Raw genomic sequence first — 27,844 nt, forward strand, 5'->3', positions numbered from 1 at the left:
GTGAAGTTGAACGACTTTTTCGTCTAGCTCCCCGCGTTGCATTATGCTCTCCTACTGCGCTCCCATCACCACCACCGCCCACCACAGCGGGAACAAATGCATGCTTCCCCAACTTCTGCCAGCTCAATAGGTATAGATGAGCGTACGCTTAATTATAGTGTGAAAAGACTTGCTTCTTTCTCCACGTGTTTGTTGTTTTTGTTATTATGTATATCAGTATCCAGAGTCAGCTTTTTCAGCGATCGGTCTAAGCCGCCGGGCTTGATACTCTCCCGCAATGGCGAATGATGAACGAATGACGCTGCTGAGTCACAGTATCGGGAACTAACGACGTTGATGTTCTCCGCATACCAATTTGAACAAATGTACACATACACAAATGATTGCATGTACATGAATAGTGCACGAGCGTGTGTGCGTATGTTTATATATGAACGTCTACTCAACTGGGTTGGGACGAGTTTTGGCACAATATGTTCTCTTGCCAACTCTGCGACGAGCCTCATTGCGAGCTAGACCAGAAACTAAAAGCAGTTAAAGTATAAATGCCTGAGCTGGCGCGCGAGAGGCTTCATTTCAAAACGAGTCTATAGACGTATCGAACCTGAAAGTGTTGTGTACTTGAAGTCCAATTTTTATTTACTCAAAACTGAAGTTGACAGAAATTGCATTGATTGCATAGAGGAAAGAGGAGAAAATAGGAGAAAAGTAAAATACTAAAGTCAATTTGAGAAGCATTGGCTATCAAACTCGCCTTGAAACAACTTTACAAATCGCAAAGTGTATTTTGTCGAGGCGAAAGCGAAATATATGTAGTTCAAAATATTAAACCAAATATTTATGTGGATTCAGTTGAACACTTTGAAATACGAAATCGAGTAGCTGAAAGAAAGCAGAGAAGAGGTGGCGTAGGGGCTTACCTAATCCCAACAAAAACTGATTCATTGGATTTACGTCACTTTCTAGTTATTTTTGTATAATTTCTTTTTTTTTTACTTTGATTATAATTTGTATACCTGTCTTGTTTTCGGCGCGTGGAGGAGTACAATTGAGAGACATTGAGACAGAGCATTCGAGAGCTTACTTTGACCAGTTAAAGAAAGTGGTCGAAAGACGGAACTAGGCAAATAGACAGTACCAGCCGGACGAAGAGGTCAAGCCTTACCTGCTTTTGTGTATTTCATTCGTACTTTGTTTGAACTCACGTCGTCGCAGCCATCCGGTCGATCGCGTGTGCACATACATAATCTACATTCATATTCGCCGGATATAACGCTTGAAGTGATTGTGCAAGTAACCCACGAAACCAAAATAGCTCCGTTAGCTACACAACGCAATCACAGCGCATTGATTCGAATACTCGTTGATGAAAAAGAAAGTCGCACTTCAGTGAAATTGTGCGAATGAGGGAAAAAACGAAATGAACATTTGAAAAAACAGATAAACAAGATAATAAAATATACAATAGCGTAGAGGGCATGAAATACGTAAAAACCAAACTAAAGACACTAAAAATAAAACTGCTGTAAAGACCAACGGCAGTATTTCGCAGTTCAATTTGTCGCGCAGCATTTTCGGTGTTATACAACTTGAACTTTTGTAAAGTAATATATTTTGTGCGTTTTTTTTGAGAGTCACGCTCTTTTCTTAATTGTTTATTGGCGACCAACGCAGAAAACAAAAACAAACATAAAATCAAAAGCCCAAAAACAACTGTAAATACCAACCAACCAGTATATCAGCGAAAAAAAATGAGGAACAACATAAATAAAAACAACAACGCTTACTCGTACAAGCATGGCGGAGGCAGCTGTCGCAACAGGAGCGTCGGTGTCGGTGCGGCGAAAGTAATTGCAACATGCCTCATCTTATGCGTTTCCATGCAAATGTGTTGCGGCTCCGCGATACCGATTTGGGAATTTTTAACGCGTAATGAAAAGGTAAGCAAAGCACAATGCCAACAACAACAAAAATGCATTCACATACGGGTATACAATGTTATGTAGTAATAAATAAATATGAGCAGCAGCAACAACAACCAACGTCACTTTAGTTAACGAAAATATCGTAATTAAGTTGTTTTTGCTTGCTTTTTGATGTACTTTAACGTTATTTTATTTTAATTTTTCTCTACTATTCGAATTAGGGTATTGAGATATATCTACACACTTATTGTATGATATTTAGTTATTTCTCGCTTTTAACAAGTTTATGTTTTATAATAATAAATTTTATCGCAAACTGGTTTCAGTGTTACGTGTTTGCGTGAATTTTTTCTTTAGTATAAAATATTTTGATAACTGCGTTGTTGCTGATTTTGCTATATAGATATTCCAGACAACTTAGAAGAAGCTGAGTTGAGGAAAGCTGCGCGGTTTATTTAAACAATTTAGAGCTTTTTTAGAAACTCCGTAAAACTTTTTGCGCGCTTGTTGCTAGCATTCAACAACGAAAATTTCCAACAAAAAAAAATTGATTAAAAATATAATTTTCTTAAATGTATTCGAAATATTTATTTATTTATTCTATTTAATATAAATATTTACAATGTTTATTTATTTATTGCATATATTTATTTTATTGATTTATTCATTCATTCATTTAGTAAATCTAGAAATATAAGGTCTCTTACTAGCTACATAGAACTAACCGTATTTGTAAGAATTATATATATATATACATTTTTCGTACCTATTTAAAAAAATCATTGAGTTATAATTCGGAATAAATACTGTTGAGAATTTTGCTAACCCCTATGACCATATCAAAGAACGTTTCAAGAACATCCCTCGTAGTTTTAGTTTGGAAAGTCAGAAGCTTAAGTATTTTTGTATTTGAATTTTTACTGACAGAGATCGTTAGCTTGGTTAATAACGGCCCTTTTTTTATATACATTCATTTATAGTACTTTCCAGGGCAGAGTAACCATTCGGTTGGCCTCCGGATGGATGATCATTGTGTACATGCAACATCAAAATGATGGACCAAAGTTTTTCCTGAAGCGATCGAACCACGCCGGACTTTCTGCCACAAAAACAGTCGCTTATTAAAACCTTCTTACATTCACTCTGCCTCCAATCATGTAACAACACCAAGACGTACGCCTCAAGTAAGAGGAGGACCGAAAAAAATAATACACATAAGACCTAAATTTATTATATATATAATTATATATTATATATATTTGTTCACCTGTTTTTGACATTACCTTGCAAAATCGAATACCCGAACCCAAACAATATCATAGAAAAGTTTTAAAGTTCAAAATTCACGTTCTGTGCACCAAGTTTACAGAGCACTTCAACCCCATCAACCACCTCAAGAAACTCTCGAGATTCCTGTGTATCGAGAAAAGCAAATTTTTTTGTGTTTTACCTGCCAGAGGCATTATTGGTCCACATTTCAATACTCAACCTGGAGCCAAAGGTAGCATCAAATTAAACCTTATTTGAAAGCAAGAGTTTCACAACTTTTTGGCTTTCCACCTCAATGCCAATCAGTTAAGTGTTAACCGGAACAGACGCTACAACTTGCAATACAATGGCAGGGGCCATCACTTTATCTGGGGCAGCTCTTGATGAATGTACCATATCATCCTTACAAATGTCACCTAGATCATGCGAATCGACTTCCTTTAGTTTTTGCCATGCCCTTCCATTTCAAAACCATAGTTTGGTTTATCTTGCTTCATAATCGAATAAATGTATTGGGCTAACACTTTTAATGTGCGTTCAAATATAATAGTGTTCCTTACCTGAGAGTGTTTCTTGCTTGAACCCATCAAACAATCAGTTCTAAGCTAATTCTGTAATCTCCAGAGGAAGCCTTCCATTTAGGAAAAAGCTGTTTCGCAACTTCAGAAAGGCTTGAAATAATTGGATATTGTTAGTTAGATATTTGGTTTGATAATCGTACATTTTTTCAAAAAATAGAATTATTTTTCTGTTGCTCATAAAACAATAATTTTTTTAAATAAACAGATTTCTCCTTTTGCAGATTTTAAAAGCTGTGAAAATCCTTTCCGATTTTATTTATACGTATAGCTTATAAATAATTTTAAATTTATTAAAAAACGGAATATAGTGATAGTGCAAAACATACATAGTTTATTTATATATTTCCTCATAACATCCTTAAGGGGCTCAACCAGTGTGACTGACAAAAAAACAGGTGGTTTTTGAAAATTTATTTTTAAAAAAGTTTTACATTGATTGTTTTAAAACTTTGTAAGTATATTAATATATAATTAAACTTCAAGTACAAATTTTTTCAAAGGAAAATCTGGACTCTTCTTCTAATAATAGGGCATCTCTCGAAGGTCCAAAAAAAAAAGTTTCCCCACTGCTGCCTTTGTTACGGTCTTCAGAGTGCCTGAAATAAAAAAAAACAAAAAAGTCATTAAAGGTGATGGTATCACGCGTTGATTAACGCAGGATTGTGGTGAAAAAACGAAATCCAAAAAAATCCCGCAGTTTTGAAAAAAGTATAAAAATTTAGCTTGAAAATGTGATAGTATTTCACATCGCAAATTTACAATTTTTATTAGATTGAAATATCGGAGGGTCATTCAATGTAAAAATGAATACTTAAAATGAGGAAACAAGATTCAAGTCGATCGTATAATTAGTTTTTAAGTTACAGTGGCAGCAAATTAAGAAAACGCTATTTTGAGAAAAACGTTTTTAAAGAAAAAATACCGATCTCACATTTATAAAACGATAAATATCATACCTAATCCTAATCTGCTATTCCAGGCCCATATAATTCACCTTCTTCTTCTTCAAAAAGTTGCTGCTTGCTTGCTGAAAAATATGAAAAACATTTTTTTGAATTTTTCAAAGTTTCACACTGGTTGAGCCCCTTAAGTTACAAAAGCAAAAAACAAAAAAAAAAAACAAACAACCAAAAAGCTTGGGTTTACTTTTAAAACATATTTATAAGTAATCTACAAATCCGAAAATTAATATTTGGTTGGATAGTCCCGATGTTTCAGGACTTCACTCATTCTATTTAATATTGAGTTTTCTAATTTCCCTACTTCTTCAGTTGTAAGCGTTCTTGATAAGCCAAGATGTTTCATATTAATTTTTAAAATGATCGAATACCCCCATTTGTCCATCGTCGTTTCAATAAATTCCAACTGACCAACACCGTTTGCCGTCATGCCTTCCCACAACATAACTCCACCACCGCCGTGCTTGCGTGTACCAACAAGAGTTTGTTTCTCAAGAGCAGTGCCTGATTTGGGCCAAACAATTTGACGACCTTTTACCTGATATATGCATCATCTATACTTTTTAATGGCATTTATTAAATTTTCCCCCTTCCGTGCAATTCCTAAAGTAAAGAGCGCTGCAAATAGAACATTGCGCTATTTGAAAATTCGCCGTACTTCAAGCGCTTCAAGCAAAACTGCCATTTAGTCTCAATTCATATGTTTCAGTGTTATTTTATTAATTTTTGACAGTTATTGAAGTCAAGCAAGCAAAGCCAGCCTGTACTGGGCCACCACCTTAAATGGCTTTGGAGAGAAAGTAGAATTGTGAGACAATACTCTGGTAGATAGAATATTCTGACTAGGATTTGCTTGTAGTTTTCTATCGGCTACTGCTGGTAAGAGGTAAAAGAGTAAATATTTAAATATATATGCCTTTGGCAATACAACAATACTAAATGCATATATACATACATATGTATGGATATTAAGCGGTAATTCGCTCTAGCTGTTATGATTTATATTCGCCCCCGGCCTCTACATAATTATTTAATAATTCATAACTTTTGCAAAAGTTAATAAAAATTTGCGTTCAAAAGGTCAAGAAGCCAATGAAGAAGAAGAAGAAGAAGTATTTTAGCCTCACGATTGCCCCAAAATAATGCCACCGTGAGTAGATATTTCATGAAGGGCCTTCGCTGGAGTTGAAGACCTTAACTGTGCAACGCATTCTACAAGCATATCATCAAAGACCAAAGGAAAGGTTAACGCTTCTACCTCAACGAAAAAATGCAAATTAGGAATATACGTATTTGTACTCGTATGGAATTAGGATGGCGCTACAACACTACCTCGATTTACATTCACATTGCCGGTTTTAAAATGCTCGTCAATGAGCCATTGAAATGCAAATATTGAACTAGTTACAACAATAAAATTCAATAACAACACATGAAAATATAAAAAAATATTCAGAAGTGCATAACGCGTATATAAGTATGTACATATGTATGTATGTATGTCTGTATAACGAATAAGTTAGCAGTCAATTTGACTATCGCATTTTTAATATCTTGAAAACTGCTATTCAGTACGTGATTATGCTAAATTAAGCGGAACGAAACAACTAAAATGCGACGATGACAACGACAACGAATACGATAACGCGGTAAACCGTTAAGAGATGTATTTCAATTTCGATAAGCGAACCAAAACTGAGGCACACGCATTCAGAAAGATATCACTCACTCATGCACGCACACGCACCCACACACACAACACAGCACAGCATCCGATTTAAATTTAAGTGGCTTTTGATATTTTTCAATTGCCTGTGAATAGAGTCGTCAAACTTGAACTGGCGAAATGAATTAAAATCGATGTATCGTTGATTTTTTTATTTCTTTTTTGCAAAATAGACCCAAATTACTTGAGAAGAATGCAACGGCGCAAAAATCATGCATACACATGCACGCCACTACATATACGAGTGGTTACGTACACACATACATACAATACAGAGTTTCAGTCGTTGAGTTACACAAAGCATCAATGCCAAGGCAGCGTTCGCACTGTCATTGCCACCGATTAGTGATAGAAACCTGTAATAGCAGCTTTTGCACTATGTGTGAATGTACATGTGTATAAGTGTGTTCATGCAATTGCGATGAAATTTTATAGTTCAGTTGCTGCACAATGTTTAGAAAACAGTTAACTACCATACAGTAAACGGCGCTTTAGTACTACTTGAGGTGCGCCAGACCGGCACTTCAACCATTTCACCATACAGTAAATTGGACCGTGTCTGTCTCAATATTTTTGCTGAATTAGACCATTTCGGAACGATACCACTTTGCAAATTTTGTGGTGGATATCGGTACAAATCGTAATTTCGCTAATGGCAGCGCTGCTTTCACCACAGCTTAGGCTAGATGAGATGAGCTGCTCTGAAAAGAGTTCACTTGCTGGCCACAGGGACACATTGTGATATAAGCAAAGATTGCGTCAGCCCTACCCTCACATATTCTTAAAACATCGCAATATTTCGTGCATAAACTCTCTAAATCCTCGAAGAAGCGGTAAGCCGTAGGTGAAATAAATCCCTGTTTTCATAGAGCCGATACAATTTGCAGTTCTTGCAAAAATAAAAACTACGTAATTGTTTAGGGTAAACCTTTTTTATTTTTCGACATAGTCTCCTTTTAGGCGTATACAGTTCATCCAATGCTGTTCTAGTTTGTTGATCCCTTACGAATAATAGGATTTTTCTAAGTCTGGAAAACAGCCTTTCGTTTCTGCAATCACTCCTCGTTTGAATAAAATTCCCGCCAGCCTTTTCTTCAAATTGGGGAACAAATCGGAATCCCAGGGATCTGAGTGAGCCAAGTCTGGAGAATAGCGGGGGATGGGAACCTAGTTGGAACCTTATTTCCATTCATTTCGCGGCCACAACTTCTGAAGCGTGAGCTGGTCCGCTGTCGTGATAGCAAAGGAAAATCACTCGACTTCCACAATTCAAGCGAATGCGAAACACAAAGAAATGGACCAATCTGGCTAAAACTGGGTGTGTGTTCTGTCAACAGATGCTTCTAACTAAACTTAACCTCGATACGCGCTGGTAGGGCCATCTACCTCAATTACACGGACTTTGCAAATATGTTTTAACTATCTTTGGGCTAAAAAATCTGATCCCGAAATTTTGAAGTGTTTTTTGACAAAGTAGTTTTGTCCTTTATGTTTGCTAAGCCTCCGACATAATGTTTTTGCGAAACAACAACATCCAATGTCAAATCAGTACATACTCTAAGCCACAGTTGACCTATTAATTTGATGCTTTGAGTGCTTTGGCTGAGGTAGTCAGCTGTTTGACGAGATCTGTGGAACTGTTATGATACGAATACTTCCGGCAAATTGAGAAATGTCGCTTTATTCTATTGTCTTCCTAGAATCATATGCATTAGCATTATACATACATACATACGTCCATACATACATACACGCGCACTCACATGCATCTTCTTCTTAAATGACAACTTTGGCGCCTAAGCGGTTTTGCCACTTTAGAAACGCGCGCCAGTCTATTTTTGTGTATCTACACACACACATATAAATATACAAACATAATTTTCATAACTGCACTTGGTTGCTTGGGTATGGCGTTTCCACTTGCCAACTGTTCCACCCGGCTGCCTCTTTTTACATTGAACTTGACGTTTTCAATATTAATTTTTTCTAGTACAATTTTACTTACAGCTGAGTGCAGTATGCGATCATTAAAATACATACCTACACATGTTCATATATATAAAATTGTTATTTACGTTATGCTAGCATTAACTATCGCATTTGCGCTACCCAAGGAAACCAAGCAGACAAAAATATAAAAATAGTAAACCTCCATAGTTGTTTAACTCTTAAAAATTCAAAAAGTAAAACAGACAAAATAAACTGTAAAATGCATATGTATGTGTACCGGCTTAGCCGGTCCATTAACCATCAGCTCTCAATTTTTCGCGAATTTTTCTGAGAGCTGGCATTTCAAGTTGAAGTTTTGCATTTTTTATTCAGTTCCGAAATTCAGCACGGCATTAAAACAAGCAGGATTGGTCATTTAAGCCTCAATACATCTAGCGCTTAGCGATATTATTTCGGTATACGAAAAATACGTAAAAAGCGAAAAATCAGTAGAATCCAATGAAGCAGCAAGACAAGTTTAAATAATTAAAAATTCACTTTTTGCAAATGGATATTATATTATATACAAATGAATGGCAAAGTAACTTTTCGGGCGAGATAATATTTAATTTTTTAAACTAGTCCAGCTTGCTCTAGTTGTTTCTGGCATGATCTCAATCAAATAAATGTGAATTGTTGAAGTGGCAGTGTTACGCGAGTATTAGGAGAGTGTTTTGCTGTCATTCACAAGAAAATTTGGGACCAGTTACCTGACGAATAACTACGCGAACGAATGACTTTTCTTAAATGCACAGGTTGTTTCCACATAGAAAATCTCTGGGTAGTGTTATCGAATAAAACGTATGCGAAGTAGTGAATCTTGACCTCAAATCCTCAATTCTCATTCGAATTGGCTAAGATTTACTTCAAATAATTTGAAAAATTGTACTTTTGCATTAGTTGTAAACCGAGTAGACCAAACAAAGTATTAAGTTAAATAAAAAATAGTTTAAAAAAACTAAAAAACACGCTTTTATTGCTAATCGAACTAAAAAGTAGGATGCTTGATATAGTAAATATTACAATCATTCTATTGGCAACTACCTATGTACAGAAGGTTATGAAAGTGAAGCAAAATGCATCCCACGCTTTTAACTCTAATTTGAATTATTCTATTTGTATCTTAATTTTTGTTATAATTCTGTTCTGAGGTAGTTGACTATGACTGATCGTTCGATTTGTTATTACTTCATTATAGGTCTCTTTGTCATTAAAATTTATTTTCTACTTTTTAGTTCGATTAGCAAAAATTCGTGTTTTTTAGTTTTTTTTTAACTATTTTTTATTATGAATGAAAATTATTGTTATCATTGCAGTCAGTGAATTAATGATTCGATATATTCGTGTTATATTTAATTCCTTTCTTGTCGACTGTGAGTCTAAAGCTATGCAGTTATCGGCCGTGATAAAGAAGTAATCGGGACGAAGAACTTATTTCGTGGAGGGAGCCTGAGAAACGGCTACCCCACTCCTGAAACGGAGAGGTAACAACAAAATATACTGACATAATCAATATGTTACATACTTGTTCCCATATAGATCATTGATTGAAGGTCGAGCCTTGTTTTTCTGAATGAAAATTATTGTTTTCATTTAGTCAGTGATTTATAGTCCGATTTAATTGTGTTATATTTAATTCCTTCTTTACCGACTACATGTCCAAAGAAAGGCCAGCATTGGCCTTGACACAGAATAGATACTCTCAGCACAGAAAAAGGAGACCGTGGATTATATTGACACAATCAAAACGAGATGTAAAGTTCCGGTTTGGTTTTTTTAGTTCATGTTTGTTGTGAATTGTACTTTAATCGATAAAATTTTATAAATGAAATTATGGTAATGATAAATTCCTTCTTTACTTGCCAAAATTTTGTTCCGTAAAATAATTTCAAAATTTATGTTTTGATTATTTTATTGTAATTAACAAAAGTACATCTTATATTTGTGGAACAACATCAAGACGCACGCCACAAATAGTAGGACGAGCTCGGCCAAACACCCAAAAAGGGTGTACACGCCAATTATATATATACATTTATTAAAAAGTAGTAATATTAAACAATGTAAAAGAAAATAAACTGACAAATTTCATCATACAAAAATTCACTTCTTTAATAAAACCTCAAAAAAGCGGCCTACGCTTACACGAAAGTCTACTTTTTTTTAATTTGCAAAATTTTTTTTATTTTTTGTGTATACGATGTATACATAAATATGAGACGGAGTAATTATTATTTTCAGTGGGTCGCATAAGAATTTGAGAGGCTCCATAAATGAATAGAAACACTTTTTTCTACAAGATTTTAATATTTCTTGCTCGATCAGTTAGTTAGCACCGACAACGTAAAACCGACTGCCGGGAGGGAACGATATGTGTGTACTCGTATATATCGCTTATGACTACGGTATATATGTACACACATACATATATCTCGTGGAGTATGAAATAAACCATCCATTCATTTTTTTACTAATATTAATAGCTTTACGTAGTATGAAATACTAGGATTTGCAAAAACAAATTTTGCTTTCATTCACCTGACAAATAACTCAAAGACTGATTATCTATAAATTTGCTGGCATGACTTGTTCAACCTCCGAGAAGCGATAAAAATAACCATTGACGCTTCTGTCGGATGTCACATTTTACATATTTAACACATACACACTCGTACATACACATGTATGTACACATGCAACGCTCATAAAGCAAAAAACCGCTAAAACTGATTAAAAACAGACAAGATGAGTTTATTAGAGAAATTTCAATGTTTTACATATTTTATTCATACAATTTCTGTTAGCCAGCAGTCACTCAGCGGCAACACTCAGCGGCATGCGTCACTTTATTTGGGGGACAATTCGCTGGAGGGGACTAGAAAATGATGCCTTACTTTGCGATCTTTACAAGTGTGCGAGACAGGCTAGAGTTGTTTATATTCAAGGTGCACTCGAACCTCAATTGACTGTCACAGTTGTATGTATATGTATGGGTGTGTGTGTGTATACGCTAGAGATTTAACTGTTTCACGCCGTTTAATAAATTAACACGTTTGTGCAAAAATCCGCTTTTGCTCTCGTATAGTCCAAATGTACATACATATGTACTTATGTATTTCAGTTATGCGTACATACATACATATATGTCTGTCGGCAGATATAGCTTTAAAAGAAGAGACAGGTGTTGTGCGTCAGATAGAAATCTAAATAAATTACTTTAGAAATTATGAGTGTAAGTCGCCACAAAATTATAAATGTCAGTTGAACCAACATGCATACATACAAACGCATGTACATATATTACTTAAACGCATATGGCATATTTTGTGAATGAAATGAGCCAGATATGGGAGTATTCTAACTTTTTTTACACTATTGAGATATCCAAATGTAATTTTCCTTTGCTCTTCAGAATTAAAAGTTTAGCAAAACAGGGAAGACCAAAGACAATGGGCAATCCTTCTCCTCTTCTTCAGATGTGCCGTAATCGCCTAAGCTTTTTTCGCAAAGTTCGATAAACTGGGTCAGTCCGAGTTTCGTTCTGGTCAATAACGGATGCCAAATAAAGCGAAAAAGATGTTATTAAATCTTAATCCTCTGGGTCGATGTCTTCGCAATGCTCACGATTGCACCATCTGCTGTATTCGCCGTTGCTATGGTGCGCAAAATCTCCTGTGGAACCTTTCTATAAATGCTTTCGGTTGTCGTCCATGCTTTCTATTTGTCTACCTATTTTCTTTCCAAATCATTGTACTGGTCTACAAGTATGGAATGCGCCTTAACTCTTTCAGGGATCGCGTAGGCATAAAGTTCTTTATACGCTTTTTGCGTTCCGGTAAAGCGAGTAACGAAATAATGAAATAAAAACGAAATAAAATAGGAAAATCCTGAATTATCTGATTTTTTTCGTGCTTGTAAGCCTCTGCTGTATTGGCTCAAAGTAACACTTGGCTAGAGTAATAATCCTTCACACTTCAGATAGCAGAGAGAGAAGCTTTCCCATTCTGAGAAGTCTGGTAATATTACTTAGGGTTATTATTGGAAGTAGTGAATATCTGTTAGCCAATAATAGACTTACTACGCCTGAAGTCACATTGATAAAATAGATACGAACAGTTCATTGACGGTGTATTAGTAATTCACACAAAATACTCGATAGAATTTCATATTCGATATGAAACGGGTCAAATTGCATAATCATCCAGTTTATCGAATGCTCATATTTATCTCACTCTTATTTCACACACTAAACTACAATCTAAAACAGGTGGTATGGGACTGAACTTATCTTACTTTGGTCTGACCTAATCAGACTGAGATGAGCAGACTGCCTTGAAATATGGTAATCGTGCTAGTGTCAAGTGTGTGTATCATATCTTCAATAACATAATCAGTGCGGGAAAGAAGAGTCAACACTCCTATGCTCTTTATTTGCATTTTAAATACAAAGAGGCAAGGTGGATGGATGGTAGAATACCACCCGAAAAGGCTTCTTAGGTTGTGTGGCATTTCTTAAGTATGAAAGGTTATGCAACTGAAATGGATTGGTGTGAGCTTCCTCACTCCACACGACTTAAAGCCACTTCATGTCTTCTGGACCACATTGGTTTGATGTGTTTGCCTCTAACAAAAATATTCATAGAAAAAAGGATTGGATATTTATTTAATATTTTTTTTTATTTCATTAGTTACAAGCAAACTGTGTAGCTCAAGGAGCACAGCTGATAGATGAGAAGCGAGTGTAGGTGAGATGTTAATATGAAGACGTATATGTGCATTATATAATGGCTATACCATTGAGGGCTGAAGCTCCAAAAAGTATTTAATCGAAAGTTCTGTCACGGCACTGTTGCTGGGAGCAGTTGTTTAAAGCGAGTGGCAATCAGCCAGAATATTACTCCTGCATGGTTGTAAGTCGTGCAGACAACGAGGAAGAGCTCAATTGTAGATATTATTGCAGACAGGCGAAACTGTAACGCATAGTATGACACCCTAATATTTGTTAATATTGGTTTGGGAAAAGGAAATCCATTATTTTCTCGGTAGATGGCTGTAGTGATTGATATCTCGTAAAGTATTGATCGATTTGATTTGAATTTGAAGTTTATGCTCGTTGTCAAGTGACATTTCATTTCTTTTGCTGACATTTCATTTTACAGTGTGTTAACAATGGAAGTCAACGAATAGAAAATTCGGCACATTTTACGGTGTTTCCTTGATACAGGCGAACATGCAAGCCAGTATTTATGGTGCCGATACGGTAACAGGTAATTACGTGCAATTTAGGTTTCGTCGATTGCATTCATTCATTAATGATGTTTTAATGTTAAAGAAAATGTCGATAAAATCACAAAAATAATCGAAGTTGATCGGCACGTCAGTAGTCGTAGCATCGCCCAGGAGCTAAAGATCGATTATAAAACAGTTTTAAACCATTTGCGCAAAATTAGTGCATTTTTTTCACCGAAAATTAATATAATACAATATAGGAGTCCAGTTTTCGACGTTAAAAATAGGACCCACAGACGTCATCCAGACCCTCAAAGAATGTCGTTTGTAAATATGAAGAGATTTGTGTATGAGAAAATATATTTTTTTCATTTCTAATAACATCGGCGTCAACCCTCTTTTTAAAAATATTTATAATTCCGCTTTTGCTTGATTATGAGGTACTGAAAAAATATTGAAAAAGGTTTTAATCTCTTGAATTGATGGTAAATGTCCCAAAGTTGGCTCCGTATCAGAAAATATGGGCAAGCAAAATTTAAGAATTAAAGTTGATGAAAACGAAACTATGTGCCGTACACCCGACAATGATACCCTACATGTTTAGGTATTTATACCATATTTACATGCGCAAGTACCATGCAATGGAAAGCCAACATTCCAGTTCATGAACTGATATTTGATGGAAGAAGTCGTATTAGTTCGAAAGTGGCTTGAATTATACCAGTTGAAAAGCAAATATTCCTGTGAAAAGTAATGTGCAAAATTTTAAGAGTGCACGAAATGAGGACTAGAGGAATATAAAAGTTGATGATGCCCTTTTTTGGCCATTAAAAACTACATCTTTAACTGGTATAACACTAACGCATGGGCTTTCCGATTCGTTAACTGTTGCTAATATAGGGTTATTCAATAGGTGCGCTTCAATTTTTTTCCGATAGGGAGGGCGAACGACGCAATATTTTTTATTTTTCGCTTGTCATTTGTAAACTTCATTAGTATACATTTCATCATGGAACGCTACTCACTTGAGCAACGATTGCAAATCGTGCAAATTTTTTATGAAAATAATCGTACTGTTGCTGCTACTTTAAGAGCATTACGGCCATTTTACGGTCCATTTAACAAGCCGTCTCGTTTTGGGGTTATGTGAAGTCATTGGTCTACAGTAACAAGCCGGCGACGATTTGTGAGCTCTGAGCCAATATTGAACGCGAAATTGCTGGAATTTCGGCCGATTTATGCAAAAGAGTGGTCGAAAATTGGGTTCAACGATTGGACTTCGTAAAACGTGCACGCGGTGGTCATGCAAAAGAAATCGAATTTCATACTTAAATGTATATGTTCAAACTCGATAATAAAAAAAAATTAGTTAAAAAAGTCAAACCGTTTGTGTTTTATTCAAAAAAGTTCAAAAGTTGAAGCGCTCTTACTGAAAAACCCTATGCATAGATTGAGAGTTGACATTTCGTAGAACATCGAAATGTTTAAAATAGCACTAAAAGAGGTAGAAGACAAACTACTTCAGCATAAAGCAAACTGGTGGTAAGGTAATTCAGAAATAGCAGGTTTGAATGCAGGTTATATGTAAACTGTCCAAGACACATAATACATACATATATAGGCATGTATGTGTATGAGAACACTGCCAATTTTCTTTCCTGGACGAACGCTAATGGCAAACATTTAATTGAGTTGAATTCCCGAACGCTCGCTCTGTATATTTGGAATCTCTGCCGAAAGAGCAACGAGTCAGAGGCGATAAATTTTAATAATACCTGCCTACATATACTCGTACACACATACGTACATATACTTATACATACATACATATAATGGCATTTTTCGTTTAATGATTTTTGCGAGAAATGTTCAAAAATGGCTTAGGATTTTTTTAACATAATGAAGTCAGCGCCATATTCTATAACACGCACATATCTACTTACGTACATACTTACACGCATACTCGTAGTAAAGCCCCTGCTTTTATTCCCAGGCTGTCAAGTGAGTGAGTAGCTTAGCTGTTCACAATTATCTGCCCATTTCGATCGGTTATAACAATTAAAAATTATGATTTTGTTTGTATTTTGAAAACTATACAATTTTAAGGTGATGACAGAACATTTTCTCTGAGTCTTTGCTATACAAACATGAGTGCGTATATATATTGTTTATTTTTGTTATTTAATCTTGTTTTTCACTTTGGATAAATTATTTTATATTAATTGCTTTTAGAACTATGCATACATTCATACTCACTTGTGTGGTGCGCACTCACATCACTCTACGTACATATATACACATTTACATACATCATTATTTGTATGTGGGAATTAGAGGTATTTTTGAGGAATTGAATGCTAGGGAAGAGCGTTAAAATGAAATTAGAGAATTATTCGAGTGTAACGAATTGGCATTTAATTAAATTAGCTGCGGATGTGAAGCTTTGATATTTGGCTTGTTGTTAAAGTGAACTGAAGGCGGCTGGGCCATTAAATGTGCAAAATAAGTTTACCCTAGAGCTCCGTGGGATTTCGATCTGCAAAAGAAAGAACGAGTTAAAAATTAGTTAAATAATCACAAATGAATACGAAATAAAATCACAAATACACTTTGGAAAATTAAAATGGTTTGCTATCAATATTGATCAGCTGTAAAATGTACGTTACAGAAATGAACATCCGAAACAATGTGGAACACCTTGACAATGATAAAGACTTGCATATGCATTTCTGTAATACGAATCAAGAGAAACAAAATTATTTCACAATATTCAAATATGTGGCCCCACTGGTTATGATGCTATGACAATGTCACTGAGGGTGTACATACATACATACATACATATGTATACATACATACATACCTATGAATGCATTAGGCTTCGAATTTCAACGCTCCCCCCAAATAATCAGATCTGCGCTATCAAAACGATCTAGATTTGCATGTGATCAAGCACTGTGACTTGTGCGGCTTTCTAGATAAAATTTATTACAACAACTATAATTCAAACTATCCAATTAAAACAAGAGGTGCCAAGCAACCCTTCATTCGAGGAAACTATCTTCAAAGTGCTTGCCTTAATCAGTTAAATTTACAATGCTAATGCATAGATCCTTTCATCCAAAATCGGTTAGTAAAAAGATAGAGCACGCAGAGAAGTGCTAGCTCAGAAATGCGCTTTTAAATGCTGCCTGCATATTTTAGATTTTTCCTCTGAATCTTATTATGGAATTTTTTATTTTATTTTTTTTTTTTTTTGTATTTAAATATGCAATTTACATTTGGAATTAATTACAAGTGAATGCCCTACAAGTCTCTATGTGTAATAGTGCGCTATTGTAGCAAAAGTATGGCGTGTCATTTTTCTTTTATTATGTTTTTTGTTTTTGTTTTTGTTTTAGTTTTACTTCTTTTTGTTGCTGTTGGCCAGTTTCGGTTCGTTAATGAGTTTAGTGACCGACTGCTTTTTACCGCTAAATGGCTTACTAACGTATGGGCCATTGACTATTATAAGATTATTTTCCTCTCCACTTTTATGAATTCATTGCACCGTTACCAGCTCTAGTTGATACCTCTACACATTCTCACACACATACACGCAAATTTGCATATGTAAAACTCTTATAAAATTATTTTAGGCATTCATAATCATAAATATTCACACATTCGATGTCACTGCAGGGATATCAACCCCATTACGGATGTGCATATTTAAGTATGTGTGTGCGTATGCTTGTGTATAAACAGCGCATCGTGCATCTATAAATTGGTGCATCCATAAACTGGTATAAAGCAAAGCATTTAACTATGTGCATACATACATAGGTATATCAAGATTTTGAGGTATATTTTAATACATTTTTTTATAAATTTTAAATACTCGTTTTTAAAGGTTAAATTTTTATAAACACGTTAACTATAAATATCGCTTCTTAAATTTTTTCACATTTTTTTTTTTCTCAAAATCACTAACCTTCCTAACTTGTAATGCGGCGAACTCAGTGTGTCGCCCAAAGTCATTTGTCACCGAAGTTGAACAGCTCGTTGAAATGGAGCTTGTGTTGATAACATCGTCTAGTGGTCGAAATTTACCAGCTAATCATAACATTGCTTGAAAACTATGATGAAGTACTTAATATTTATGTGTACATATATATGCGCCTAAAGAAGAGTTTCTTCTTAAAACTTTTAAATGAGGAATGGTGTGCCTGCCCCAGGTTTGCCCTCTTTCTCTTTTAATGATGCCTTTCTGTGGTAATAAGATAGAGTAAGCACGTTTTTTTCGAAATTAGAAAAAAATTCTTACAATTCGGGAATTAACACCAAGCCTCCACCACAAAATTGCTTAACGGCACGCGTTTGCGCCAACTCTTTCGAACATCTCTATCTGAAGTAAGTTAATCGAAACTTTATCAAAACTGCTATTAAAGGCTTCCCTCTTGTCATTAAAGTCATACATACAAAAGTCTATATATGATTTTAAAAGTCGCGTTTGTTAAATTACATCCGAATCGGAAAAGAGTAAATGCTGAAGACTACTTTCCCAGTAGCCTTTTACCGCTTCGAGGTACAGATGTTTTCTCTTATATTATTTTAACCCATTTTATTTATTTATTTAACGAATTTATTTATTTATTTATTTATTTACGAAAAGTTGTTGATTAAATGAAATAATACAAATTTGAACCAGCCATCCGTTTTTTCTCGAACAATCTATCGTTAGATTTGGTTCATAATTTCTATAAAAAAAAAACGTTGACACAAGGCGCCAAAAGGCGTATAAGACCTTTTACCTACAACAGCGAACTGCATGCGTTGCACATGTGTAAAGTAGACATAAGGAAACAGGTTGGTTTTCTGATAGGTGATGATTACTTAAATTACCATATCTCAAAAATTCACATTGGGTATAAGACAGGGTGTAGACTGTGTCTGGAGGATGATGAAGCCACAGAGCATATCTTGTGCAACTGTATAGCCTTGGCAAAGACATGACTGCACATCCTTCACCGAGATCAAATGGATCCGAGTGAAATCGAGAATACTCTTGATACAGATATTCTGAAATTTGGGCGCAAGGCGGAGAATTTACTGGAAGAATTTGCCTTTCAACCAATTCCCAACCTAAGGCAGCGAGCATCTAGGTTAAATAGAACCTGATTTAATACATTCAAGGTAGTAGTGCCAGTCACACGGACCAGTTTTCACTACTTCTAAAACATGTAGTAGGGCACAACAGATCTTTTAGGTCGAGGTGTCGGCTGTTGAGCTCACTAAAGATACAAAATTATTATTTTTATTATATGTTTCTTGTGTTTAAAACAATTTTTTAATAAAATCTTCAAAAAAGAGTTTCAATTGGTCAAAACAGACGTTTGCAGAGAAATGAGTTTCCGAGAATTCTTTTGCCAAATTTGAGTGATTTAAACAACAATTTTGTCTTATAATCTTTGTAGTTTGCAGTTATTTGCTTGAAATTTTTAAACTCTTCAAAGATCGATGGAAAAAAGATTTTGGCATTTGTGCTCTAAACGAACCCGAACATAAAACTATCGCCCAACTCACGAAACACTGATTATTTTTACCAGTTGGAGCTTTCGTCATTGCAATAATGCAAAACATGCTTATGCATTTTGTATGTATGTGTGTACATATATATATATTTCTACCAATAAATATAATATATAAATGTATCGAATGTATTTCTAGCAACACCTCTCCTATCCATTCTATAGTTTTGGTTTTGTTTTCTGCCAGCGATAGTTAATTCAAATAAAAAACACGTACGCGCTTAAATAACTGTTAATAGTTGATACTTGCGCGCAAAAAAATCGCCCACGTTCACGAAGCGTCTACAGTTGATTATCATTTGCGCATACCTATGTACTTAGGTGCATGCATACATACATGCACACATACATACATACATCCATGCATGCTTACAGTTTGCTATTGGCATGCACTTCTTCGTAGTCTTGGCTTGCTTTGTATGTTATATGTAAATATGTATGTAACCTTTGATTTTGGCCAGCTTTCGACACCATTTGCTAGTTACTTATACGCCTGGGCGACCAACAAAAATGCTCCGGCATTAATATGCTATCGGCAGAAGATTGTAAAACGTCTGCAGTTTCCATTTGTAGACTTTTAATTATTTAACGCACTTGTTGGTAACAAAAAACTTGTTTTGCCTACTTTTTAAAAACTAAAAAAGTTTTGTTGATGCCCATAATGAACCGCTCACTAACACGGTTCTGTTGATGAATTATCATAGTATATTAGTATAACAATGATTCAAGCATTTGTGCCCCCATCTGATTGAAATAAAATCATTGCACCGTGGGATAAAATGCCGCAGATGATCTAGTGATGGGCTGACTGCATGAGCTTTACGAAGACGTCGGCAGAAAGTAGCGACTTCAAAGCCACTGCTAGGTTGTCTAATGCGAATGGAAAGCGTTTTGATAAGAAAACTGGTGCAAATAGAGGGAGAGGAAAGTCTCTTGTGATTTGAAACATTCAAGTAAAAAGTTATTTGTTTTGATTTGATGTTAGTCGCGACACCGGAGAATGACCACATAAACTAAGTGTTGAATTCAAAATCGCTAAAACCTATTTGGGCTCCCAGCTTTAACACTCTTCACGGTCTGAAGACAGATATCGCGCTTGGCCATATATAACTAAACGTAGGCGGCCGCATTAGCCGAATGGCTAGGTGCGTGACTACCGTTCGGAATTTGGAGAACGTAGGTTCGAGTCGCCATGACCCTCGGCAGGCAATGGCAAACCTCCTGGTGTATTTCTACCACGAAAACGTTCCTCATAAAAAAATATCTGCCCTTCGGAGTCGGCTTAGAACTGTAGGTCCCTCCATTTGTGGAACAACATCAAGAAGCACGTCAAAATAGAAGGAGGAGCTCGGCCAAACACTCAAAAAGGGTATAAGCGCCAACTATACCTATATCTTCTGCTCAAATATGAACGAGACGTTATCAATAAAACGGTCCGCGGATGACATATTGCAAAAAAAAATTTTTTGTTTTTTGGTAGGACTGTTATAAGCTTACATGGCAAATTTCAGCGTGATATGTCACATAGTTTGTTTTCTGTGCTACTGTAAACAAGTCAAGCTTGAGTGTGTTCTCTGTTCCGCCATCACCCGCACAAATACATACATATGGTGTGCGTCATCAGCTCAGATGCCAACCGCGCGATCTCCAGCTGACGAAACCTTTGAAATCCCCTCACCGGGTGAGATTTATGTCTGTCTTTCCGTTTGCCTGACGTGCAGTATTTAAAACTACTGTGTTTTCTTGCATCTTCCAGTCGTCTAACGTTTTGCGAAATTTTAAATTAAAACAAATGACACGCTCCGATACCTTTACAGAATACAAAATTGAACATGTGCGCAAAATTCTTGCTATAGCGACTACTCACACATGCATACAACACATATGCGAGCACGTGTGTAGAGTATGAAAGAACCACTGAACCGAAAATATTATGAGGCAATTCCTGCTTGCTTGCGTTGTAGGAGAAGTGGGGGGATACCGTTTTGAACATTACGATAGCGCAGGTATTTACATACACATATACACACATACATACTTATACATGCACGCAGGAATGTATGTCGGCTAATTTTAGGTACAAATGACTCGTAGTTAACAAATCGGTAGCGAAATTCAGCAGCAGTAGCATCAATTTGCTGCTACTATTTTCTGCTGCGTAGCAGCACAACTAGAGCAGATCTTTATCTGATCATTATTTGCGATTAACTGATTGTCAGACACTTATTGCATGCTCGCGCATAAATATTATAAAAATTTAAAAACGTACGTGCCTGCATATTTATATTATATGTATTTACATATGTACGTTATGGCAACAAATCTTAAATAAATAAATATAAAATTAATAGAGGAACAACAAACTCATAAAAAGCCATTTAAAAAAGACATTTAAATTACAAAAAAAAAAAGTAAGGAGTAATATGATTTTTTAATATCGATTTCCGGTTGCACATACACATTTAGAGTTTGATGCGCCCATAAAGTTAGATTACCTGACCAGCTTATACAATTTCTTTCTCCTGTCGTATAAATTTTATAATAAATATTTCGAGTGGAACAATGAACCAAAAAATACAGCGAAATGCAATTGAAAGGTTTCGAAGCGAAATGTTCAATATTATATATCTATGTATATACATATATATACATAATTGGTACTTACATCCTTTTTGGGTATTTGGCCAAGGAGGTTTGCCATTGCCTGCTGTGGAGCGGCAGGTACTTCCGATTGGTGGTTTCACACCAACCCATTCAGCTGCGGTGGTCGCAAAATAGCTTACGAATCAAATTTTAACCAATTTTCAGACTTGGTTAAAATGTATCAGAAGATAGAAATTAGAAGATATGGCGACATATCGAATAAAAATCATATGTACTAATTATTTACTTGTATTTAGGGTAGAACTTTTATTCGATTCATCTATACCCGTTGAAGAGAAAATAAATATTATAATTAATTTTATCACACCTTGCTTTATTTTGCTTTTATTTCGTTTTGTTTTATAGCATTTATGTCGCCACTAGTCTTGTTGAGATACCTACATACATACATATCTACTTTTTAATATACAAGTGTACATTAAATGAAATATTTCTTACATTATACTTTGCATATTTTCCATTAAACATATCCGCATGGTTATCAGTAAACAAGTAAATAAATAAGAATTATCAATTAATCGCACAATATTACAAACACAAACATTCATACTAAATACACACTTTGTACACACTTATATGTGTGTATTATATGTACAATTATACGTAATATCGGCACAGCATTCTCTAATCACTCGCTTGCATTTCCCCACTGCTTTTTCTCCATAGATGTCGTATCTCTACTCCACATTCGGTCAGTTGGTTAGCGTACATTGCAAAGCCACCGCGGCCACTTCGTCGTTGCCAGTGAACCAGTGTAAGCGCGATTTACTCGCCTATGGCTACGAGAAGTTGCAGACGTTCTCTGACTCGCAATTAGACCAGTTGGATCCATACCAACGAGACGCCAATGAACTTAGTAAGTTGACAATTATACATAAAAACAAAATTTATACGTAAGTAAAAATAATTTAGTATAAGAGTTGTTGATGCATATTCTATTTACTCGCATGTAAGCGTATACATACATACATCCTTACACAACATCCGTGAGAACTATTTTATGAGTGTCCACTGATTAACTTCCACGATGACTTTTATTACTAACTGATTTCGTTCATTCATAATTTTTATTTTTATTGCTAGGGGCACTCAGACTGAGCATGGTAAAGTTACAATTTTGTTTTTGGGAATAATTTCCATGTATTTTGTTTTTGTTACATTTCCCGTATGCCGCATAAACTAGTTTCGAGTTAGCTAGCCTCTGCTCCAATTTGTGTGTGTGTCTTGATGTTGGGCCCTCCTGTATTATGCAGCCTAAAAACGGCAGAAGTTTTTTGTGGAGAACTATTTGACGGCATAATGCGCACGGAAGTTTGCTACTGTCTGCTATTGGAAGAAACTATTTTTATCATTTGGTGTTTCTAACTCGGGTCTTGCCGTTATGTCCAAACCGAGTTACCGATTACGAATTGTAATGCTACCCAGCTTGGCTGAATACCCCTATTATTATTACGCTAACAGTAGTTTGTTTTGAAGAGCAAGCATGCATACATTCATGACCAGAAGTAAGTAAGGCAATCCCAAGACACAATACTGGTCCGCATTTATACCCCGCTGGCAGTGGTTTAAATGCAATGCTGAAATGAACAATGTAAAACTAGTGTATTTATGAAGCTGTCCCAAATGTTTACTGTCTAAAATTGACAGCATTAATTGGTTGCATGTATCAGCATATGTATGTATGAATATGTTTGCTTAGTGTTTGTCTGGCAACCAGCTTCGAAAGTCTCTCTAGTTTAGAGGTTGCTGATGTACTGCAACGGTAATGATGTAATATACGTAAGTGCTCATATTTGTGTATATGTATTCCGGAAATGTTTTCACAATAATTTTTGCATAAATTTGCAATTAATTTCACACGATGGATGTGTTTTTAATTTGTCACGTGTTATATATAAAACCACGATTGCTTACTATATCTTGTTGGTTTTAGAAAAATAACGTAATTATATAAAATTCCTTCGGATTTAGTGAACTATTTGCCCCATGAAGGTGCCCCATCTGCTCTAACGCTCGTACGTTTGTGAGGTTTGGGGCTGAAGTTATGGCCCGCCAAGTAGGTTTTCTTTAATAATTCAATAATTTTGGTTTTATTCCAAAAAAATTTAAGCTCAATTCAGAAGTTTTATTAACTAAATATTCAGTTTGAAATTCCGAAACAAGGTAATGATCACCTCAATTGAAAATGAATGATTCGCGAATAATTCAAACAACATGAACTTAATTAGAACCGGATGTTCGCTCCAACCTCTTTCGGAGTTTTAATATTTATAATTTGTTCTTGTAGAGTTTTCAAACGACTCTTCTTCATACACCAATACCAACTCTCTACTACCCTGTAACAGTACTGCTCACTGCAAACGTTTTCAGTATCTCAAAATCATACGAAAGTATCGAGCCGATATCTTTAAAGGTTAGTTGACGTGCCGTTTAAAATTTGTGGTTAGCATTGAAAGGAAGTAAAATGAAATTTAATTAATAAAAGTCAATGCTCTCCGGCATTGCCAGTCTTGAAAATAGTTGTTTGTTATTTTCGTAGTTCCAAACTAGAAAATTTGTCTTTGTCAAACAGTTTGGCAAACAAAAAGAGTTAAAAAGTTAAAGAGTTTAAAGTAAGGAATTGTTTATCGCCCAGGTTAGTTCGTCCCCTTAGTATAACAATAGCCTATGTGCTCATAGGCTATTATTTTTTATTGAATTTTTGGATTCTCCATCGTCGATTTTATATGTGGTCAAAATTTTGTCAAATTCTAGTTCCACAAAGTGGGTCAAAACGTCGGTCAAAAAATAATAAATATTTACAGACATAACGAGATTTGAGTGAGAGTTACTTTCGACAAAAAGTTTGAAATTCATTTTCTCAAAACATCAAAAAATTTATAGGCTATTTTAATACTAAGGGGACGAGTTATTCTTACCTTATGATATTATTTTCGAGATTTCGCAAAAATTTGAAAACACTTTTACCGAAACCAGTTATGAGAAGCAATCGCATGCCTACATTTTTACTTACGAATTTTTCGGCATCCCAAATTGAAATATAAGCCTTATATTTTTATTGGAATTACCATTGTCTCCATGCTTTCAACATCAGTTTTTAATACATAACTAAGTTCAGGAATTCTAAAGCCTTGTTTTCTCCATAATAATAGAAAAAGTTTGCAATGTTACACAGTGCCACACTGACGGTAGTTAATGGCTAATTAATGGCAAATAAATTACTGTTCACGCGTCTGCAACTCTTGCTACTCAGCTATTTTTACAAACAATCAAATCAAAGCTGTAATAGATAATTAATTTATTAATGATGACTTTGCACTATTAAAAGTAGATTCTTGTGTAATAACATTATTGTTTTCTTTTTCACAGTTTGGTCTTCTATTATGCGCGAGCACCCCAGTTCAACATTAATCACTACGCGGAAACCCCTGCCTACGCCACCTGACTCCTCCATTATCATCCTAACACATCAGAATCCAGCTAATACAGCCCCTTCCACCTCCGCACACAATCAAAATCCGCTCTTCAATAGCGATATCGACCATAAGCACAAATTCGCCATGGACATGGACATTGCCTTTGGTTACCCCAATTCTCAGTCAGACAATCAAAAGCCTTACACAGAAACTTTTCTCAGCGGTCCATTAGTTTTTCGCGTTCGCCCCGACGGCACTCCAGTCGAGGAGGACCAACATAAACCACTGCCACACGATGATGATTTGGAGGCATATCAATTAAGTAGCGCTGCAGCTGGTAGTGGTGCTACCACAGCCACCACTAGTGCCGTCATGGGCGCGTCAGCAGTCAGTGACCAGCCGAAACATCGTAAAATTGCCATGATCAGTGATCTGAAGCAGCAGCATTTGGCCTCATTGGCATTACAACGAGATCTGCAGCCACCCTATCAGCAACCGCGCGTTCGTCGACAGCAGCAACAGCAACCACAACAGCGGCAAGTCGTACCCATAGCAAGTCGCACAATTCCATTTGGCGGTTACTACTATGCCAAGAGCCAAGTGTAAAAGCTATTACTACGCCTCCATAAAGGATAAAGTAAAAGTGACCAATTAACTTCGATTATAGCATTCAAATCCGTGCAAGGAGATAACTTTTTATACAAAAAATGTATAATTTTAGAATTTAGTGCTTAAGGCGCTCGGCAGAGATTTAGAAAAACCCCATCAAGAGCGGGCATTTGGGATTAAAAGAAAAGTGTTTGAGCCTCTTACGGGACGTAAGAGATTTCTGCCTTCAAATGAAATTATGTACGAGTATATTTGAAAGTTTTGTGTTTTAAATTCTATAATATAAAACACTCATTTATCATCCTTTGCATAAACGTTTTTGCTACATTATATGTATGTATGAAGATGTAGGTTTTTAGTATACTTTAGCATAGATAGTAAAAGAGCTGGTGCGTTTCTGACTGTGTTTGTGTTTGTTTTGTATTTGTATGCATGAATGTGAAAACTAGTAATTTAAAATAAAAAACCTTAGGTTTATTGTAAACTTTAGTCTTAGGTCAAACTTCTTTTTCACGCACATATTGTTCGATTATAAAGTTTCGTGCATCCGCGGACCCAATTTTGCAAATGTACTTTATAAAATTTTTATGTAATTGTATTTTAATGATTCATTATTTATTGTATATGTAACCTATACCAATTAGATTATATTTGTATTGAAAAATAAAAGAGTTATTTTGTATAAAATAAAAATAAAAAAAATAAAATTGATTTGTTTCTTTAGATAACTAAATTTACATATAGTTTCGACAGATTGCATTTAACACGCCACCTCGATAAATATAGTATGTATAACAGCAAAAAAATAGAACATTTTCGTTATTATTTTTTTATATTTATTTTTTTTTTTTTTGTTTTTAATTTTAAAAATAATCGAGAGATAATGAGATGTTCAATAGGATAAGAACAAAATAGAATTTGATTTATTCTATTCTTCGAGTTACGATTATTAATTATTCCCATTTATTTCACGAAACAGCTTGGTACTGAAGGTACTCGAAGCATAAGGCGTGGTCCCAAACGGAGTTTTAAATAAAATCTTTTCAAATTTGTCAATCGATAAAGGTTATGCCCGCTAAATTTATGCTGCAGATATTCTTCTTAACATTTTGCGTGCGAATCACCTCATAGTGGAGTGTCTAGAGCGTTAAAAACGTTAAAACCTAGGATGTCTTAGGGACTATATGAAATTAAATTATCTTTGCGAAAATTTGTTGTGAATAACATAAATAATAATCTCTACCTATTTAAAAGTTGTGCATTTGATTTTTAAATAGCAAAAATTTATGATTGCAATAACTTATGTGCTATAATGCAAATAACGTTGTAGAATTTATTGTTTTTGTAACAGAAGTGGAAGCAAATGAAAAAATAAATAGATTATGGATAATTAAATGTTAAAAAAAAAAATATTATTTAAACTATTCGTTTATTTAAATAATTAATGTAACATACAAAAACTAAAAAATAAAAAATTGTTTTCTGTTATTATAGCATAAAAGTAAAATCGAATTAATTATTAAAAACAAAAAAATTATGACTATTTAAAAGAAAAAAATGAATTAACCAAAAAATTTGTCTATTGAAAAATTTACATTTTTTCAAATATCATCTTCAATTTCACTGATGTTAATCATAGGCGCTACATTTAGACAGCTGTCGTCGGTTCTCTGTAGGTATGCTACACTGCAGTATAATCCACTTTTTCGGCATCCGCATGCAGCTCCACATCCTTTTTTGCAATTGCAAAATAACATTTTTAATAAATTTTCCGGAGCAGGTAATTGATTCGTAAATATTGGATGATAGGTATTATTGGAATAGTTCCATCCCCAATTTTCGATGATTAAATCATTCCCTAACCACATCTGGATTTGTAGGTAAACCCGTTTTAAGTGTTCAAATGC

The 27,844-nt window shown here is 35.0% G+C and overlaps 1 protein-coding gene across 1 annotated transcript; it reads left to right on the forward strand.

Annotated features, from left to right (window-relative positions):
* Positions 1-564: 564 nt before the first annotated feature.
* LOC129245358 (rhythmically expressed gene 5 protein) lies at positions 565-26,633 on the forward strand. Its single transcript, XM_054883471.1, has 3 exons — positions 565-1,940; positions 22,579-22,768; positions 25,282-26,633. The coding sequence occupies exons 1-3, from the start codon at positions 1,752-1,754 to the stop codon at positions 25,932-25,934; spliced, it is 1,032 nt and encodes a 343-aa protein (XP_054739446.1). The 5' UTR covers positions 565-1,751; the 3' UTR covers positions 25,935-26,633.
* The last annotated feature ends 1,211 nt before the right edge of the window (positions 26,634-27,844 follow it).

The sequence above is a fragment of the Anastrepha obliqua genome, chromosome 4, assembly GCF_027943255.1.
Source record: "Anastrepha obliqua isolate idAnaObli1 chromosome 4, idAnaObli1_1.0, whole genome shotgun sequence".
NCBI classification, from domain to species: Eukaryota; Metazoa; Arthropoda; class Insecta; order Diptera; family Tephritidae; genus Anastrepha; species Anastrepha obliqua.

What these genes read in the sequence shown, in the direction of transcription:
- LOC129245358 (XM_054883471.1), top strand. Translation starts at nt 1,752, where the DNA reads ATGAGGAACAACATAAATAAAAACAACAACGCTTACTCGTACAAGCAT. An exon ending in TTTTAACGCGTAATGAAAAG is followed by an intron (nt 1,941 to 22,578) that starts GTAAGCAAAGCA and finishes TTTTCTCCATAG; the next exon opens with ATGTCGTATCTCTACTCCAC. An exon ending in ACGAGACGCCAATGAACTTA is followed by an intron (nt 22,769 to 25,281) that starts GTAAGTTGACAA and finishes TCTTTTTCACAG; the next exon opens with TTTGGTCTTCTATTATGCGC.